The sequence below is a fragment of the Symphalangus syndactylus genome, chromosome 10, assembly GCF_028878055.3.
Source record: "Symphalangus syndactylus isolate Jambi chromosome 10, NHGRI_mSymSyn1-v2.1_pri, whole genome shotgun sequence".
Classification (NCBI taxonomy): Eukaryota; Metazoa; Chordata; class Mammalia; order Primates; family Hylobatidae; genus Symphalangus; species Symphalangus syndactylus.
This window is the reverse complement of record NC_072432.2, coordinates 18,679,751-18,692,806: the sequence shown is the minus strand read 5'-3', so window position 1 is coordinate 18,692,806 and position 13,056 is coordinate 18,679,751. Positions and strand designations below refer to the sequence as shown.

The following is a 13,056-nucleotide window of genomic DNA, read 5'->3' as shown; positions in this document are numbered from 1 at the left end:
AGGAAGGTAGGAAGGCAGTGTTCACAATTTGGGAAAAATAGCAAAACAAAGCCCAACACCTTTCCTCGCCTTTCTGCTATTAAAGAGATGAGAGGTTCATTCTCTGAAGAAGAACAGGAAGCAGGGATGAAGTGGACCGGAAGTGCAGGAATTACATGGAATTCTATGCCCAGTGTGAAGACTGTTCCCTCCCGATCCCTGGATGTGGGAGGACATGTCCCAGGCAGGAAGGGAAGGGTTTTCCCTGGAGAGAATGGAGAGCCAGAGAGGAAAGACGTCCAGATACCAAGACACTGATATTTGGGGTTCCCCAGGGAAAGAACCAGCTTGTGACGGGATCACATCACAGGGACACCCACTGGGGAACCATCCCACCCTGAAATGGAGCATCCGCTTAGTTTCTAAGTGTGAAGCAACAGACCCGGGCCAGCAGACAACTGAGGAAGCCTTGTACAGGAAAGAGAAACCAACACAAATAAACCAGAAAAAAAGAGCTGGAAGGAAACACAGAATAATAATGATAACTAATATTATCAGAGTGACAAAAGAGAATAGTATGTTCCTGGAAACAATAATAGCATAATATTAAAAACTCAGATAATATAAAGAAACTCTTAGAAATTAAAAAAAAAAAAACCATAATGGCAAAGGTTAAAAAGTCCAGAGAAGAGATTAAAGTAAATAAATACTGACAAAGCCTCCCATAAAGTAGAATAAAAAGACAGAGATAGACAGCTGGAGAGACAAGGTATCAGAGCGGGAGATCTTGCCCAGCATTTGATAAACAGGAATTCTGGAAAGAAAGGACACAGGCCAGAGGGGAGAAGATGTCAAAGCAACAATCCAAAAAGAACCTCACAACTAAAAAAGAACGCAAGTCACATCTCCAGACTAAAAGTGCCCATTGAACACGGGGTACAATGGATTTACAAAGACCCACATCAGGGCACCCATCCTGAAATTTTAGATCAGAAGGAGCAAAAAGGAGTTCCCAAAGGATCCCACTGTTGGGGGGCCCGAGGGGGTGTCACATACAATGGATAGGATGGTGGGCTTTTCCGGAGCAACACCTTTGGTATTCTGAGAGAATTTTTTTTTTGTATATTTCTATATCCAGTCAAACTATTCATTAGATACGAAGCTAGAATGAAGACTTTTTCAGATATGCCAGGATCCAAACATTTTACTTCCCATATGTGCTTTCTCTGGATTGATTGCAGGATGTTCTCCAGCGAAACAATGGGGTAAAACAAAAAACAGGAAGACTCCGGATCCGGGAAAGAGAGGATCCATTACAGAGTGAGGGAGAAGGAAAGTCCCTGATGGGGATGAGGCATCCCAGGTTGAGACTCTGCATGAGACCAGGTCCAGGCTGGAGCAGGAGGATGGAGGAGTCTAAGAGGGAGGTCCTGGAAAAACAACAGCAGTAGCAGCTGCCACAGCAACCAAAATCAAACCAAAGAGGAACGAGAACTATCTGATGTAGCTGGAAATTAATATTGGTGGACATCTGGGAATCCATAGGAACTTTTGGGAGAAAAGTGAAGGGTATGTAGAAACTAAATAAGTGAAAGCAAGGCAAGTATTCCCTTTGGGTAAAACAATGGGTTGTCTAAAAAACGAGCTGCAACCACAGGATACTACTTAGATTAGTCACGATAATGTCATGCTGATGACTATGGCTTTAAGCCAGAATTGTGCTATCACCATATTGAGAAAACAAAAGGAAATAAAATGTGGGTGGTTATAATCTAAATCTACATCCTTTTTTTTCTTTTTTTTTTGAGACAAAGTCTCGCTCTGTCCACCAGGCTGGAGTGTAGTAGTGTGATCTGGACTCTTGGACTCACTGCAACCTCCACCTTTGGGGCTCAGGCAATCCTCCCACCTTACCCTCCAGAGAAGCTGGGACTATAGGCATGTGCCACCACACCCGACTAATTTTTGTGTTTTTTGTAGAGAAGGGATCTCACTATGTTGCCCAGGCTGGTCTCAAGCTCCTAAGATCAAGTGATCCTCCCACCTCAGCCTCCCAAAGTGCTGGTATCATAGGCGTGAGCAACTGTGCCTGGCCATCTTCATCCATCTTAACAGGAATTCAACAATCTAAAAATGAATCAATCAAAGAATAATGCCCTGTGTCAATTATTTAGCTATATGGAGGCAAATACAAGAAGAAACAGCTAAAACTGTTGCAAGTAGCAGGAGTTGTGGGGAGAAGGCTGTTTGTCATAATAAGCCTTGTGGAACCATTTGACTCTTAAATCATGTCATATACTACTTTGATAGAAACAAATATTAATACTTTAAAAAGTGAATGAAATTGAACTTTGAAAAAGCAAAAATAAGCGGCTTATTTTACCTTGACAACTTAGATTTTAATATACGGTAGGAACCATTCCCCAAGAGACAGGGAGGGAGCAGATATTAAACCCACGCTGGGTAAACCCAGGTATCCGGGATCAGCATCGGGATGGGTTATCCGGGTCTAACACCACCCTCTGGGCTCTTCAAGGCCCCCAAAGCGCCAGGGGCCCGTGTGGGTGGCACAAATTGAATCACAGCCAAGAGAAAAAACCTTGGGCCTAAATCCAACTAGCTAATCACATGCCTGGCATGGGACTAAGAACTTTGCAGGCTTTATCTCACTGCATCTTCCCAAGAAGGTTGTGGTTACAGCCTTATAACATCCTTGCTCAATTAGAGAGGAAAGGGAAGCTTGGACACGTTACAGGAGGTGCCCACATTGATCCCTTTTACCAAGGGGCAGGACTGGGAAAAGAACCTGGGTCTGCCCGACAGCAAAAGCTGAACTCTCAATCACTCAGCAGTGCCTTTCATGATCTTTACACTGACACAGGTTACACAGGCTATCCAGCCATCCTCCAGTCCTTTGTTTCTGAGTCACTTAGCCTCTCTGTACCTACTTCCTCCTCTGGAAAGCTAGCGATTCTCGCTCCATCTCACACAGAGATGCTGAGGCTCAAATATCATAGTATATATAAAAAACTTTAAAATAAATTTAAATGGCAATTTGTACAAAAAAAAAAACAAATGAAAATATTATTCTTGATCACGGGAGGGAGACAAGGGGCCTTGGGATGAGACTTGGTCTCCTATATCAACTTGAAAGAAGCTGTCCCTTGGTCATTTGTGGTCATTTATGTGCCCAAGCCCAAGGAAAGATTTTGAGAAGAGAGGGCTGGGTTCTGGGGTGACATTTAGCATGTGGCCTGATGCTGTCGGGACCTTGATCCTAAATGTGACTGGCTGCAAAGGTGTTGTCACCTCTACTCAGGGCATCTGTAGTATTTAGTTCTGACATTTATTCTTTTTAATTTTCCCTGAATCGCAAAGTCCTAGGCGTGCATGATGTTCAGAGGCCTTCAGTGCCAGCTCAGCATTTGGAACAAGACAGTACTGAACGCAATTCCTTTCCCTTTCCTCAAGCGTCTGCCCAAGTAGCCTTTGGGTCAATTACTTTTTTTTTTTTGATAAGGAGTCTCGCTCTGGCACCCAGGCTGGAGTGCAATGGCACACACGATCTCGGCTCACTGCAACCTCAGCCTCCTGGGTTCGCTCAAGCAATTCTCCTGACTGAGCCTCCTGAGTAGCTGGGATTACAGGCGCCTGCCACCATGCCCGGCTAACTTTTGTATTTTTAGTAGAGATGGTGTTTCACCATGTTGGTCAGGCTGGTCTCGAACTCCTGACCTCGTGATCCACCCGCCTCGGCCTCCCAAAGTGCTGGGATTACAGGCGTGGGCCGGGGACAATTTTTTACTTGCCCTGCTCGAGAGTGATTTCGCGGGTTCAGCCTTGCCATTCATTTACTTTGCTGCCCAAGGCTGCCACCTGGTGGAAACTGCTCACCTTTCATTTCTGAACTTGGTTTCAAAGCGCTTTCACATTCATTAAAAAAAAATACCAGATACTCTTACAATCTGTGTGTAAGTTTAGTATTATTATTTCCACTTTATAATGAGAAAACGGAGTCTTAGAGGAAAGAATCTGAAAGTACCTGGAACTGCATTATGGTATCTTTTCCCTCCATTCGGCAAAACCCCAAAATGCTGTCCTCTTAGTGAGCTGGGTTTGAGCCCAGTTTAAGTCCTGGCTCAGCGACTGTCCCAAGATGAGGTCTTTTCACAGAACTGAATTTGATAATCACCAGGCCCTCTATTATTCTGGACATTTGTACTTGGTGGAACTATTCTGTGCAGTGAATGTGTTGAGGTACTTCCAGAAGGAAAGTGATGGCTGATAATATCATTCCAACGTGTGTGTGTGTGTGTGTGTGTGTGTGTGTGTGTGTGTTAAGGTTTAATGGGTTTTTGCAATCCCTAGGGCCTGAGTTTAATTACATTTTAAAATCCAGGCAGCGGTATCTCCCTAGACTCCTTTGAATCCATCCATCGAACACCTCACAGACAAGTGTACGAGGAGAGCCTCCCTCCAGGGTGCACTGTAGCCTGGCCATTCATTAGGTATGTGATCCCTGAGAAAACAGGGATAAAAAGCAGCATCTATCTCTCAGGTTGATGGGTGCAGCAAACCATCATGGCACATGTATACCTATGTAACAAACCTGCATGTTCTGCACATGTATCAAAGAACTTAAAGTATAGTAATAATAAAAAACTTTCTAGAAAATTCAGGGCACTCTGGGCTTTACATTTATTTACTTATTTAAAAAAAGAATTGGCTGGGTGCAGTGGCTCATGCCTGTAATCTCAGCCCTTTGGGAGGCCGAGGTGGGTGGATCATGAGGTCAGGAGTTCGAGACCAGCTTGACCAACATGGTGAAACCCCCATCTCTACTAAAAATACAAAAATTAGCCAGGTGTGGTGGCTGGTGCCTGTAATCCCACCTACTCAGGAGGCTGAGGCAGGAGAATTGCTTGAACCCAGAGGTTGCAGTGAGCCGAGGTTACACCATTACACTCTAGCCTGGGCGACAGAGTGAGACTCCATTTCCAAGAAAAAAAAAAAAAAAAAAAAAGACTTATTTAATCTTCCATCAGCGTCCTGATAACCAAGAGAAAATTCCTTACTGAGATCACAAGAATGGCTAAACCCATCAAATCTTCACTTGAAAGTTCTCTGGTTTGTCCATCTGGAATTTGCCCTGACTGAATGCACTACCCTTAAATTCCTTAGTAGAATGTTTATTCTAACTAATCCTCACACTTCAGGACTTCAGACGAGTCCCTGACATTTTACCCAGGTATAAGAGGCAGAACTTAAGCTGTGAATTCAGAAAAACATCTGTTAATTTGCTTTCTGTGGCCCTACATTAGTCAGCTGGTGTATACCTCAAACTCTTCTGCTTCTTGTTAATTAAATTTTTAGAGTAAGGGGAAATCCTAGGTTTAGTATTATTTGATTTATTTCAAGATAGAATGCATTTTGGCCTCCAAATTAATTACCATCAATAAACGTATGCAAAATTCACTCTCAAAAAAAAAAGCAGTGTCTATCTCAAAGGGCATTGTGAAGACTCAGTTAAACAATTCGCATAAAGCACTCAGCAACAAGACTACACATCATGTAAACTTTGTAGGAATGAACCGTTCTTGTCTATTACTGTTAATGAGCAGCCCTAAGGGGGTGTGATGGAGGTTGCATTCATGAGACATTCATTGCATTCATTATGTGCATGCCGGGGGTAGCCAGTGGAGTGGGTGTTTCTTTTTTAAAATGTTCTTTTAGGGCCGGGCACGGTGGCTGACACCTGTAATCCCAGCACTTTGGGAAGCCAAGATGGATGGATCAACTTGAGGTCAGGTGTTTGAGACCAGCCTGGGCAACATGGCGAAACCCCATCTCTACTAAAAATACAAAAACTAGCCGGACATGGTGCTGCACACCGGTAATCCCATTTACTCAGGAGACTGAGGTGGGAGAATCGCTTGAACCTGGGAGGCAGAGGCTGCAGTGAGCTGAGATTGTGCCACTGTACTCCAGCCTGGGCAACAGAGTGAGACTGTGTAAAAATACATAAATAAATAAATAAAAATGTTCTTTTAGTCTCAGTTCCTAACCTCAGTGATATTCTGCCAAGTCCATCTTCCCAGGGAGGAGGTGTGTGCTGGAAAGGGGTGTAGGCATTTTGGGTTATCCCACAAAAGGAGACACTACAAGCTTATGGAACAATTGGATACAGGACAAGGGGCTCTTGCTCTCAATTAGGAATCATCTCTTGAACAGACTTTTTTTCTAAAGAAGATACACAAATGGTCGATAACATGCGGAAACATGCTCAACATCGCTAGTCACCAGGGAAATGCAAATCCAAACCACGATGAGATACACCTCACACCCATTGGGACGGTTATTAATTTAATAAAACAAAACAGAAAATAACAAATGTTGGAGAGGATGTGGAGAAATTGGAACCCTTGGGCGCTGCTGGTAGGAATGTAAAATGGTGCAGCTGCTATGGAAAACAGTAGGGATGGTTCCTCAAAAAATGAAAAACAGAAGTACCCTATGATCTGGTAATACCACTTATAGGTATATACGCCAAATAACTGGGAATAGGGTCTCAAGGAGATATTTAAACATCCATGTTCATAACGGCATTATTCGTGATAGGCAAAAGATGGAAATAACCCGTGTCTTTTGATGGATGAATGGATCAACAAAAGGTGATCTACACATACAATAAAATGTTATTTAGCCTTAAAAAGGAAGGCAGCCAAGCATGGTGGCCCACATCTGTAATCCTAGCACTTTGGAAGGCCAAGGCAGGCAGATCACCTGAGCCCAGAAGTTCGAGACCAGCCTGGTCAACATGCCAAAATCCTGTCTCTATAAAGAAATACAAAAGTTAGCTGGATGTGGTGGCACACACCTGTAGTCCCAGCTACTTAGGAGGGTGAGGTGGGAGGATCACTTGAACCCGGGAGGTGGAGGTTGCAGTGAGCCAAGATCGCACCACTGAACTCCAGCCTGGGCGACAGAGAGACCCTGTCTTAAAAATTTAAAAAAAAAAAAAAAAAAAGGAAGGAAATTCTGACACATGGTACAACATGGATGACATTTTTTTTTTTTTTTTTTTGAGACAGAATTTTGCTCTATTGCCCAGGCTGGAGTGCAGTGGTACGCTCAGCTCACTGTAACTTCCACCTCCCGGGTTCAAGAGATTCTCCTGCCTCAGCCTCCCAAATACCTAGAATCACAGGCACGAACCACCAAATCTGGCTAATTTTTGTATTTTTAATAGAGACAGGGTTCCGCCATGTTGGCCAGGCTAGTCTCAAACTCCTGATCTCAGGTAATCCACCTGCCTCGGCCTCCCAAAGTGCTGGGATTACAGGCATGAGCCACCACACACAGCCAACATGGATGAACCTTGAGGCCATTATGCTAGGTAAAGTAAGCCAGACACAAAAGGACAAATACTATATGATTCCACTTATGTGAAGTACTAGAGTGGTTAAATTCATACAGACAAAAAGTAGTGGTTGCCAGGGGCTGAGGAAAGTGGGGAAGGGGAGTTGTTTAATGAGTCTAGAGTTTCAGTTAGCAGATGAAAAGAGTTCTTGGGTGAACGACGGTAGGGATGGTTATACAACACTGTGAATGTACTTAATGCCACTGAACTGCACACTTAAAAATGGCTGAGACTACAAACTAAATTCCGTGTATGCTGCTCAAGTGATGGGTGCACCAAAGTCTCACAAATCACCACTAAAGAACTTACTCATATAACTAAATACCACCTATCCCCCAAAAACCTATGGAAATATGAAAATATTTTCAAAAATGGTTGAGCTAGTAAATTTGTGTGCATTTTACTACAATTTTTTAAAAAAGAAACTGTCTCACTAAAAGCAATAATAGCATCCCTTTGAAAGATGCTGCCAGACCATCTAAAAATGGTCAAATATACACATATTGGTTATAAGAAGCTCATTCCTACCTGCAAGACCTGTCTAAGTTGACTAGTGCATTTGTCATACTTGTCGAGGTTTTTCACCTTTGTCTCAGTTGACAAAGAAACCTTTAAAATCAGGAGACCTTTAAAATAAGGTTAGGAAACATGTCCACAGAGCCAGAAACACAGCCATGGATGAAAGGAATCACATTATTATTATTCCTTTTTTTTTTTTTTTTTTTTTTTTTTGAGATGGAGTCTCCGCCCGTCTCCAGGCTGCAGTGCAGTTGTGCGATCTTGGCTCACTGCAACCTCCACCTCCCAGGTTCAAGCAATTCACCTGCCTCAGCCTCCCAAGTAGCTGGGACTACGGGCATGCGCCACCATGCCCAGCTAATTTTTATATTTTTAGTAGAGACAGGATTTCACCATGTTGGCCAGGATAGTCTCAATCTCTTGACCTCGTGATACGCCCGCCTCGGCCTCCCAAAGTGTTGGGATTACAGGAGTCAGCCACCGCGCCCGGTCAGGAATCACATTATTAAATGGTGCTGTTAGCTTCATAACATTCCATTTATTTATAGTAATTCATTTATAAATGACTTATCCTAATCAATAAAATGGCCTAAGGGGTAACACTTTGGAATTGCCAGCTTCAAAGGATACTTTCAGGTTTCAGAGGGAAACGGAGGGAGAGGGAATTCCTACCTTGTAGATGCAGGACTTCGCGTTCAGAAAGAAAAGCTCGATGGTGGCATTATCCTTCAGGTATGAAATGCTTTCTATATAGAACCTGGAAGAGAAAAACGGTGCGTGAACCACAGGAACAGCAGGCCCAGAAAATAAAGCGCTCTCTAGAGCTACACGATCTGAGATGCAAGCTGGCACTCCCCATCCTAAATAAACAAAGGAAAAAGGCACCATCCATGGTTTTTCTATGATCCCCTATGGAGGACAAACTGTGTTTTTGGAGTTTTGATAGTGGGTTAGGACTGTCAGGCCTAATGGGCCTCACCATAGCCAAAGAACTGGGTCTGCCAGCCACCAACTTGTAAGAACAAATTCTAAAACTGGGCCTCTGCTTACTTTGTCCTATCTGCTTTCTAATTTTACATAACGTTATTTGTTTTTATCACATTGCTTGTTTGTCCTAAATTGTCATTGAGTTGGATTTTCTTTTCTTCTTTTTCTTTTTGTTTTTTCAGAGAGACAGGGTCTCACTCTGTTGCCCAGGCTGGAGTGCAGTGGTACATGGCTTACTGCAGCCTTGACCTCCCAGGCTCAAGCAATCTTCCTGCCTCAGCTTCCTGAGTAGCTGAGACCACAGTTGCATACCACCACACCGGACTAATTTTTTTTGTTTCTTTGTGTTTGTTTTTTTGGAGATACGGAGTCTTCCTTTGTTGCTCAGGCTGGGCTCAAGTTATCTGCCCAACTCAGCCCCCCGAAATGCTGGGGTCATAGATGTAAGCCACCGTGCCCAGCCAAGTTGGATTTTTAAAAGATAATTTCTTTTTCTTAATCACAGCTTTCTTTGAAATGGTTGCTACTACTCCCGAAGGTGGTGAAGTGTGATTTGATTTCTGCACATTCAGAGAGCTATGCAAAGTGTTCTTAACACTGTGATATTAATGCATATTAAGCCAAATGAGAATCGGATTTCATCTAGATGGAGCTTATAGATATTTTCAAGATGAAACACGCTCACGTTATTTAAGTTTACACTAAATATGCCTTTATAATATTGACTTTGGAGTTCATTAAATTCTTTAATGAGATAAGGCGCTTGTACTGTCTAATGACCAGCCACACTGAAGGACTAGGAGTTGAAAGGAAGAGGGGTGAAAAGTTGAAATGCAACATCTTGGAGGGAAGAAGGCTCTGAGAAGGTGTGGCAACCCTTAGGGTGGACTAGAAGAGTGCTGGGTACCTGGGGCTCTTGGAAACTGGGTTCACCAAGAAGAGGCAGAAGGTGAAATGAGAAGAAACAAGTACTACAGTTTTCTAGAACAGTGTTATAATCTGAGGGCCAGAATCCTCTGGAGGGAGTCAGAGAGCAGTGATGGCGTCCCCAGCTCTGGGTGACTCAGGGCAGTCACGTCATCCTGCCAGGCTTCTGTTCTTCAGACTGTAAAAGAAGTGGTTCTCTACCTAAGAAGTCCACTGGTTTTTAAATATTGGAAACTGACTCCAATGTAAACAACAACAACGGCAGCAAAAACAAGAGACCAACATCGTATAAGGCAAACAAAATGATGCCCTTAGCTTCAAGAAGTTCTATTCATTTATAGTAATTAATTTAAAAATGACTTCTTCTAATCAGTACAATCACCTGAGGGGCAACAACTTGGAATTTCCAATCTCAAATGATACTTTTAGATTCCAGTGGGAAACAGAAGAGGAGGAGAGTTCCTACATTGGAGATACAGGACCTCATGTGTCTTTTTAGAAAGGAAAGCTCAATGGTAGCGTTATCCTTCAGGTATGGTAAAAGATAAAAGGATTTATCCATAATTGGCCAGGCGCTGTGGCTCACACCTGTAATCCCAGCACTTTGGGAGGCTGAGGTGGGGGGAATCACCCAAGGTCAGGAGTTCGAAACCAGCCTGGCCAACATGGTGAAACCCCTGTCTCTACTAAAAATATAAAAATTAGCCAGGGGTGGGGGTGGGTGCCTGTAATCCTAGCTACTTGGGAGGCTGAGGCAGAAGAATCGCTTGAACCCAGGAGGAGGAGGTTGCAGTGAGCCGAGATGGTGCCACTGCACTCACTCCAGCCTGGACAACAGAGGGAGATTCTATCTCAAAAAAAAAAAAAAAAAAAAGGATCCTTTACCATACCTGAAGGATAATAATGCTACTGTTGGATAAACATGAAGATAAAAACCCATGTCTGTAGGCTACATCAAGCCCATGGCCCACCAGCTTGCAACCTCTTGTCTACACACTAAATAAATAAATAAAGCTTTCTATGATTTTTCAAATGTGTGCAGAGGCTGCTGTGATGAATACAATTCAAGTTTTTTTGAAATTGGTGAGTGAATTCGGAGTAACTTCAGACATTAAATTTTCTCAATCCACGGATATCATTAGTACAATTATTATCTCAGGTTCTACAAAATTTGGAGGAATTACACAGTGGCCCTCATACTTGTAGAGCCTGAAAATTAATGGACTGGCTGATCTCTGCCCATAACCCCTGCCCCTGCCAAGCACCTGCCCCCTGCTTCTGGAGCAGGTGTCTTATATCACCAAGGTCTTCATATAGGGCCCACCATGGTCTCAGAGGCACAGTAAAGTTAAGCAACTTTTAGTTCTCTAAGAATGGAGAGCAGAATTGCAGTAGCAAATTTTACATCTCAGAGCAAAATAAATTTGATATGATTTGATTTACTTTTTAAAAATTTTTTTATTTTTATAATTTCTTTTTACTTTGTTATTATTATTTTTTATTATACTTTAAGTTCTAGGGTACACATGCACAACGTGCAGGTTTGTTACATATGTATACGTGTGCCATGTTGGTGTGCTGCACCCATTAACTCATCATTTACATTAGGTATATCTCCTAATGCTTTCCTCCCCCCACCCCCCACCCCACGACAGGCCCCGGAATGTGATGTTCCCCACCCTGTGTCCAAGTGTTCTCAGTGTTCAATTCCCACCTATGAGTAAGAACATGCAGTGTTTGGTTTTCTGTCCTTGTGATAGTTTGCTCAGAATCATGGTTTCCAGCTTCATCCATGTCCCTACAAAGGACATGAACTCATCCTTTGTTATGGCTGCATAGTATTCCATGGTGTATATGTGCCACATTTTCTTAATCCAGTCTACCACTGATGGACACCTGGGTTGGTTCCAAGTCTTTGCTGTTGTGAATAGTGCCACAATAAATATACGTGTGCATGTGTCTTTATAGCAGCATGATTTATAATCCTTTGGGTATATACCCAGTAATGGGATGGCTGGGTCAAATGGTATTTCTAGTTCTAGATCCTTGAGGAATCACCACACTGTCTTCCACAATGGTTGAACTAGTTTACAGTCCCACCAACAGTGTAAAAGTGTTCCTATTTCTCCATATCCTCTCCAGCACCTGTTGTTTCCTGACTTTTTAATGATTTGATTTTCAAAAAATAAATCTATATGGTAGCTCTTGCCTGTAATCCCAGCACTTTGGGAGGCCAAGACGTATGGATCAACTGAGGTCAGGAGTTCGAGACCAGCCTGGCCAACATGGTGAAAGCCTGTCGCTACTAAAAATACAAAAAATTAGCCAGGCGTGGTGGTGGACACCCGTAATCCCAGCTACTTGGGAGGCTGAGGCAGGAGAATCGCTTGAACCTGGGAGGCGGAGGTTGCAGTCAGCTGAGGTCATGCCATTGCACTCCAGCCTGGGCAACGACAGCGAAACTCCGTCTCAAAAATAAATAAATAAATCTACATCCTTTGCAAAGGGGTCAGAATAATAAAAGAAACTAAAGGAAGGAAAAGAAGGAAAAGGGAGGAAAGGGAGAGAAAGGGGAGGGAAGGAAGAGAGAAAGCAATCCTAACACCAGAATATTAACAGAAACCTCCTGAAGTTGACAGCGGCCTTCGTGCTCTAATAATGATTTTGAGTCTAAGTTCTTATAAGGTCTGAAATAACTTAATTTTCAAAGTAATGCCATACGTTTCTTAAAAGAATCTCATTTGCTTTAGTTCTTAAAAAGTAAAGAGTAAAGACATCCTGCCTCCCCCACCCCAATTTTCTCGTGAATAGTATATTAAGAAAATATAACGCTTCCCTTTTCGTTTCCACTCTCAAATAATGGGAAGCTGAACCGAGGTGACAAATGCTCCATCTCTGCGACTGCTTTCATTTCCACCAAGCTCTATGTTGTCTGGCCATAAAAGGGGCAGAGAAGGTACAGGAAATAACACACATATTCTGAGATGAAGAAAAAAAAAATCATCTCCTCTCGACAGAAGTGGAAAGCAGTTTTCTGTTAACTTTTATCACCAAGACGACAGCCTGGAAAACGCTGTGAGTTGCGGGCCTGTCATGTCATTGTTCTGTTAGGAGAGGGTGTGGAGCTCATCCTGAGCTTTCCCTCCCTGCCAGGGAACTGCTGAGTCAAAAATGCCTGCAGAGAAACAGAGCTCAGACCTCTCCACCAGCACGCCCAGAGAGGC

General features: G+C 43.1%; 1 protein-coding gene across 7 annotated transcripts in view; it reads right to left on the bottom strand.

The window, feature by feature from the left end:
- Positions 1 to 13,056, bottom strand: part of FRMD4A (FERM domain containing 4A) — a 695,719-nt gene that overhangs the window by 128,935 nt on the left and 553,728 nt on the right. For all 7 annotated transcript variants that reach the window (XM_055296556.2, XM_055296557.2, XM_055296555.2 and 4 more), the window contains one exon: positions 8,591 to 8,675. In XM_055296556.2, coding sequence (XP_055152531.1) covers positions 8,591 to 8,675 — 85 coding nt within the window. The remainder of the gene's footprint in view (positions 1 to 8,590; positions 8,676 to 13,056) is intronic.